At 41.1% G+C, this 7,574-nt stretch overlaps 1 protein-coding gene across 1 annotated transcript in view; it reads left to right on the top strand.

The window, feature by feature from the left end:
* Positions 1–1,977: 1,977 nt before the first annotated feature.
* rad51d (RAD51 paralog D) overlaps positions 1,978–7,574 on the top strand; it is a 25,503-nt gene continuing 19,906 nt past the window's right edge. The window contains exons 1-3 of the mRNA XM_006785118.3: positions 1,978–2,414; positions 2,497–2,558; positions 7,399–7,517. Of these exons, the coding sequence (XP_006785181.1) occupies positions 2,333–2,414; positions 2,497–2,558; positions 7,399–7,517 (263 nt within the window). The 5' untranslated portion in view covers positions 1,978–2,332. The remainder of the gene's footprint in view (positions 2,415–2,496; positions 2,559–7,398; positions 7,518–7,574) is intronic.

Genomic DNA, 7,574 nt, shown 5'->3' with positions numbered 1-7,574 from the left:
GTTGAGTGTGGAAAACCGTCCCCTGAGACAATAAAAAACAAACATTTGCTTTCATTTACTATAAGTTGGAAAACTGCATTCAAATAAATACATATTTTTCTTTTCTGCCAGAATTTGTTTTTCATGTGATTGATGCCAAAGCTTTCATCCGTATAGACTGTCGGTTATTATTTTTATCCAAACTCAATCTATGGAAGTTTGTCACTGGAAAAAAAAAGCTAATAGCTCAAAACTTTTTAGAAAATAACTCAAAAGTTTTTCATAGTTATTTTGAAATTTAGAGTTACAAAATTTTAGAAAATGCCAAAAATCTAAGTTTTCCACTTACTATGTTGAAAATTCGAGTATCTAAGTAAAACAAATACATTAAAAAAAGAAAAAAGAAAGGGCTGCAGAAACAATACCTTCCAGATCCCAATCACCCTGTTATCCACTGTAGCATTTTGTTTTAAATCCTGTCCCGTCTGGCAGATTTTGCAATCAGAATTATGATCTCAATGTGCTGTTGTCCCAAACACAGCTTACTTCTTCAAGATCAGCTCTACAAATTCTCTACAGGCTCCCTTGTTCAGGGTTTATCTGCTTATTTCTTCATTTCTATTCCTGTTATTTCAGTGATTACATTATATGTGGTATACACAGTATGACTATGTCTAAGACAGGACAGGCAAGAAAATGAGGGGGAAGACATTATAAAAGGATAGAGTACAAATAAAAATATACAAAAGAAATATACAACACCTGGGACACTTCAATAGTCTTTTTGTGGTGTGTGTGTGTGTGTGTGAGAAAGAGAAAATGTACCTGAAAATGAGGGTGGGAAGCTGCAATAACGCCCCCTTGGTGCCAGAGGCAGACAGAGATAAATCCAGAGGACCCCCCTCCCCCTGACACGGATGAGGTCCAAGCCACTCTGGATCACCAAGGGAGTTGGTCAGTGACCAAGCCAGAACATCCAGCCACGTGCCCTGGAACTAACATGTGCTTGCAGCCCAGTGGGGGGTAGCAGTGGCCAGCAGGGAGCAGTGGAGGATGAACCCCTTCCTCCATAACCATGTTCCACAGGGGCCAAGGCTCAGCAAGCCCCAGACACAAGCCCAGCCATGCACACACACTCACCATTCCCTCACTAACTCACATACCCACCCACCAAACCACTAATGACACGCGGAAACATACAGGGACAAGCACACACATCTAACGGAGATGCAACCAGAGCACCAAACAAACCGCCTGTAGACCACCGTACCTGGCAGGGTGTGTGGAACAGGGGTTTAGGAAGATGCTCCTCCAGTCAGTGTGGAAGGTGCTATGCTGTGCAGGTGTGCTGTGGAGTGTGAGTGTACAAAGTTTACAAGATGAGTATTTCTGTATGAAAACTAGAGTGCTGGGTGTGACACAAGCACCCTTCTGCTGAACAGTAGTGCTAGTCCCCACCTCCACCCATCCCCAAGACCACCATGTCTAAGTTGCAGATAAAATTAAGGGACAGATAGCAGTGAAGGGTTGAATGGGGCCACGGTAGCAACCCCACCCATTAGTCTCTAGTTAACACACCTGCCCACAAGGCTCTATGGTTGTGGTGATGTTGTGAACCATAATGACTATAGTGTAATTAAAAAGGAGGGGCAGGTCGCCGCAGTACAGCCAGCAGAGCCACGTGAATGGCTCTACCCACTGTGATCTACACCACTTACAACCCTCCATCAAGACCCTGAATGTATGACTGATGTGTTCTATGAGGGAGGGAGAGCCGGGGTATGTTAGACCGGGAGGTAGAGGGCTACCTCCGGAAGGAGAGAGCCAAGAAAATGTCTTTTTTTCGACAACTTTATTTCAGTTTTTCGTTTAAGTCAAAGATTTAATGAAGACAAATCGTTTAAGTCCACGACAGTTACAGGTGTGTTAAAATACTTTGCAAAAATAGGCTAACGTACGCCTTAACAACAGTATACTACATTACCCACAAGCGAATGAGTGCAAAATATCCTACGGCAAGCAACAAGCCTTCGCGTATTTTCCCTCGCCTCCGCGTACGCTAATAACGAAGTTAAGTAGAAGTTTTTGTAGAAGTGTACCTGTGTCAGTTCACCTGGTGTTGTTACGTTTTAAATGTTAGGAAGGGTTATTTATACCGACTTTAACAACGCAAACAGCGGAAGAGTTTGCCAAAGTTAGCCGCAAAGCTAAAACAACTGTCTGGGAAAGCTAAAAACAACTGTAGCTAGCGGCATATGTATAGTTAGTTAAGTAACCTCTTTTTACTAGAAGCTTCATCATGCGTCCTGATGTTTTCAGTCACATATGAATTAATCTTAAAATATGCAAGACCATGGTCGTACTAAGAGAGGGGATGTGTCCTGGACTGGATGAAGACTTATTACGCGACCTTCGTGCTGCTGATATTAAAACAGGTGAGTTTGTGGGGCAATGTGTCCGTTTTAGCTTAATCACAGACAAGTTATCGATAACACATCTGATTTCTTGGTTTCACAGTGGAGGACCTGGTTTCATCAGACATTGAGGGCCTTGCTCAGAAATGTTCTGTATCCTATAAGGTATGTATACTTTACTTTAATCCTAATCATAGATCCCTAAAAACACGAGATAGTGACCCTTACAAGAGTGCACTGTCAGTTTCCAGCTTACCCAACATATTACTCCAATTTAATCGAGGTGCTGCCTCGAAATTATCCCTATCACAGCAGTTTATTTAGTGGTGTTAGGAAGGAATTTAAAGTGGGCTTGTAATGCTGCTCCTCATTTTCTGCCACAGTCCATATTGAACACGGCCAAACTTGCTTATAATGAGGTCCGTGTATGTACAAGTAATCTCTATGAGTCATAAGCTCAGGCAACTGCTTTAAACCTGCAATTTCAGACAGTTTTTTTTCCTACTCTTGGCTGGGTGTGATGTCAAAGAGAGTAAATCTTCTTAATTTGGTCGTCTCAGGTGCACAGCTTTTATGAGACCTGTTTGTTTGGTCCAGCCAGTCAGCAGAGAGTTGTCTAAAAGGGCTTGTTTGAGAAAGTGGATGAACTAAGGAGCTGCACAAAGGTTAGATGGGACATAAGCATTATTTTTGTGGGTGTGAGTCCTGCAAAGCTATTCTAGCATAAGTCCAAGAATTAAAATTCTAGATTTGGAAATTAGCTTAAAAGATGCCCTTTAAATTAACACAGAGATCACCCACATGTTATAGCTGGCATAAACACTGTAGGCCAGTATCTTCCTGAGCTTAGATACACACTACCACATGCAGCATGAGTTTCCCTTTGTGTAAGTGGTTTATATTATTATGTGGGATACCTTCTTTTTTTAAAAGTCATCCATAATGGAAGCAGACCTCCCACTGGGTGCATTATATATACCCACTGCAAACAAGCTCATTTGGTTAACAAGCCAGGAAGGGCTGCTTTTTATTACTGGGTTAAATCAAGGTTAAGCATCACATTTGCTTCCTATCCTTTCCTATATTTTTTGTCCAGAGCTACAGTTAAAACTGGTGTTATGCTTTGTGTTGATATAATAGAATATCAGCATGAAAAATGTATCTAAAAAGAAATGAAAGCGATATCTATATTTCCACAGAAAATGATAAACGGTGAAAAACTTTCTAGCTAAAAAAGAAGCTAAAAACCTCCTTCTGAGTTCCCCCACAAAGTCCTTCATTATCAGTCTGAACCTGCAACGATAGGTCAGCTCTCTTAGTTTTAAATCAGTGTGCAGTGAGAACCAGAAAAAAAGCAGAGATCATGAAAGAAATCCTGTCTAACTCAGAACTGGCCTTCTGGGCAGATAACGATAACTATATTTTTTAGACCATGAATAGTGTTTTCCACCAAACTTTTCAGAGATATAAGAACACAAATGATCATGAAGGGTACCCGGGAGGGTTTTATAAATAAAAGTGTATCGGGGAGTACTTGTGTGGGTGGATGTGGCACTGAAGCCAACCCAGACTTTCTTGGTAAAAAGATGAGTGAGCATTTCCGTCAGTCAACCATCCTCTGTGGTCTGTGTCTGGACATGCAGACTGAAAATGTATAGGATGAAAATTTTGCAGCCCCAGGGGGATTAAAAAGCTAAGAAATTGCAAGAGAACATTTAGTAAGGTGCAAAATAAATTATGCCGTCTCTATACTTATACACTTGCACCGTATCTCTCCATATAGCCTCTCTGTAATTTCACTTTCTACATTTTTAAAGCCAGTTTCATGGAGGAAACCTTCACCTGACTAATTTGAAAAACATCTTCCTGTTTCTGTACAGTAAAGCATGTAAGAGAAATAATGACCAAAATGCATTTTAATAATGGAGAGAGACTTTGAAGATGTTTTCCCCATTAGATCATTATGCTTTTCAAATATTGTTTTTTTCCATCACTGCCTGCAGCAGGCTCAGGCTCATCCCAGTGGCCGAGCTAGACTTTCTAACCAGCTTGCTCAGCCTGCAGTCATCCCCTGAGCTGATTACCGGGCATCCCTGTGCTCCATCAGACTCCTGCTGCTGTCTGAACCGTTGTCCTGCCCACACAACAGAGATGAGGTCAATGCTAGGTCACCTATACATTTATCTGACTAAAGCGGCCTCCTACAGTTAAATTAAAGCTACACGAGACGAAGCTTTCATGTAAAAACATACCTGTCTCATGAGCCCACAAATTTGGAGTGCCAACCTTCTTCCCACTAATTGAGACCCAACAGATTTGTCTGATTTCCCTAAATAAATTTCAGCTGTTGGGCATGAAGTCTAACAGGAAATCCTCTCTGCCCAGAAGGAGAGACTAATCAGAGTTTAACTCTGCTTAACAACATTAAGTGCTCTTTCTAGAGAAAGCTGGACTGCCCAGCATTTGATATTTTTGCGGTTGAGCTTCATATGAAGCATCACACATCAGCCTGGTTAGTGAGCAGTGCTCTTGTGCAGCTGTGATGCTGGAGGAGCCAGTGGAATACGGTCGGAGTTTTAAAGTAAACTTGAAGCTAAACACAGCTCTGTGCACACATGCAGGGATGTTTTATTTAAAACAGAAAACCAAAGATCATGAGGGATGATGGCGTGGGAGAGCAATAATGACGTATTGATTTGTTAGCCGTATTCTATTCTACATACACCTGCGTCTTTAACATTATTAGATCTGGAGCAAGAAAGCAAGGGAGAAATTAACTGTATGTAACGCTGGGTAAAGAATCTATAGAGACTTGTTTGCCAGCTAAGCAGTGGTAACTTGTATGATGTTACCTATTTTTCTATGTTAAGTAAGAGATCTGTGTAATATAATTAAATTTTATTAGACATTATTGTCCATTTGAATTCACAAGAACAATGAAAGTAATGAAGAAAACACAAAAATGTTAACAAAAAGTGTTACTGAAGTGACTCAGATAGACTCTGCATTAGGTAAAGGCTTGGGTGCTACGTGTTCAGTCCCACTACCCAACGTTGATATTTGGCATTGCTGTTGGCACAAACGAGATCTGCACACACAAAGTAAAGGTCAGAGTGAAAATCGTCCACGTGTTAGGAGAGCCTTCATTCAGACACGACTATTAAAGGAAGATACCCCCGCTGTAATCATGACTGGCTCACTTCTGGTACTTTGCCTGATAAATGTATTGGGCAGTGAGAACACTTCTTATACAGTGACACCGTAATAATACTGTCAGGATAGCTTATTGGTGTCACCGGTGGAATTAAGAGTAGAGAAAGAAAGTAAGGAAGCTGTTGCTTGGCTGGTGCCCCTATCTCAACCTAATACCAACACAAAGACTAAGATGATGCCGACTGGTTATTATTATAGCAGGACAGCTTCAGTGTGCCTTTTAAAAATGTCTCTAATTCTACTGGAGAAATCGAATATCTTCTTTGAAAACTATATTCTGTCACTGGGGGTCGGTTGCACCAACTCATCTTCATTAAGCGTGGTCCCGATCTGGTCTTTATTTTACAGTCTTTTGAATTTACCTCAGGTTGATTCAGGCGACCTAGCTAAGCCTAGACTTTACCACCTCCTGTCCTAGCATTCACTTGTATTCACATGTGAGTACGACTTGCCTGTTAGCACATGCTGCTTTGCGGCAATTATAACAAATATATATTGGGGGTTTTAACCAACATAAGAAAATTGGCTAATTGAATACAGTAAGCACTAAACACTAATTGCCAAGCAGTATAACTTGCTAACAATCAAGAAGCTGTTGAGTTTGAAATAAATATTGCTTTGACATGAGCTCAGAAAATGATTCATGGGAAAAAAAAGATTTCCAAAGCAAAGACACTTTTTAATTAAAAAGAAATATCCATCAAAGGGGCTGGCATCCCAGTGCTATCGTTGACATTTGTGGAGATGATTCACCTGCTTTTCTTGTTTAGTCAACATCGGAGCCAACTGTCCCATGATGGCTCTTTGGTTAGTTCAGATGGATTTCTTGTTATTGCAATCTCTCAATAAGCTGCTCATAGTTGTGTCCAGCTTATTGCTTCCTGTCTATTTAGTGGCGTCTGACATGCATGTTTCCTACATGTTGGTCGTGACTTTGCAATTCGAATTGATTGCTGGTGGTAATGAGAAGGTCAGACTTTGAATGCCACCTTACGACTGACTTATCTTGAGACGGTGTTGATGTGGTGGAGGTGGTGAGCATTTTCTCACATGGACGTCATCAATTGTGTTGAGAGTTTTTAACTTCAAAGTTAGGATACGATTTGCATCATTTTCACACACACCAAAGCATTCTGGGTGCAGCTGATGCCCTTTGGATGGGCGGGCATTATCATCCTGAAAAGGTCGCTCCTATCAGGATGGAAATGTTTCGTTGTAGGTTAAAGGTGATCACTCAGAACAACTTTGTGCTGATTTGACTTTATGTCAACAGAAGTGGATCCAAACCATGCAAGAAAAATGTCCCCTACAGCTTAAAAGAGTCAAGAGATCGCCTCACAGCTGGGGTCAAGGGTTCAGCTCTTTCCTTTAGGTTGTACTCATTTGTAGCGGCTGAGCTGAAATACTGGCAGAAACTGAGCTGATTTGCTAATTAAACTAACTGCTAGTCCCTGCAACCATTTGGATAGTATGCCCAAAATGAAGCTTAAAAAATAATCCACGATATCACTGTCTCAACTTGTTTTTTTCCATCTAAAGTGATATAACATGGAGCAAAACCAAGATCTGGCATTTACTTTAATTATGAAGCAAATGATGAATGAGGGCATTATTAAAAAAATCCTTCTAATCACATGAAAACAAGCTGAATTTTTGCATTTGGATTATAATTAAAATGGCCTAGTTGGAAATAAAACTCCCCAATCTGGCAACACTGAGTTTTTTTGTGTTGCAGCTGATCCATGTGTGAACATTTGTGTGAGCCTCATATGCCGTCATTTTTCTATTTCAGGCTCTGTTTGCCATCCGCCGAGTGCTGCTAGCCCAGCACACAGCATTTCCTGTGTCAGGTGCTGATCTGTATGAGGAGCTATTGAGCTCAACAGCCATCCTTTCCACTGGAAACCCCAGGTAAAGACAATGCTGCTCACACAGCAGAGCACGCTTCTTTGTGTTTCAGGGGCTGGA

Source organism: Neolamprologus brichardi, chromosome 10, assembly GCF_056152115.1.
Source record: "Neolamprologus brichardi isolate AB-2024 chromosome 10, ASM5615211v1, whole genome shotgun sequence".
Classification (NCBI taxonomy): Eukaryota; Metazoa; Chordata; class Actinopteri; order Cichliformes; family Cichlidae; genus Neolamprologus; species Neolamprologus brichardi.
This window is presented reverse-complemented; position numbering and strand designations above follow the sequence as displayed.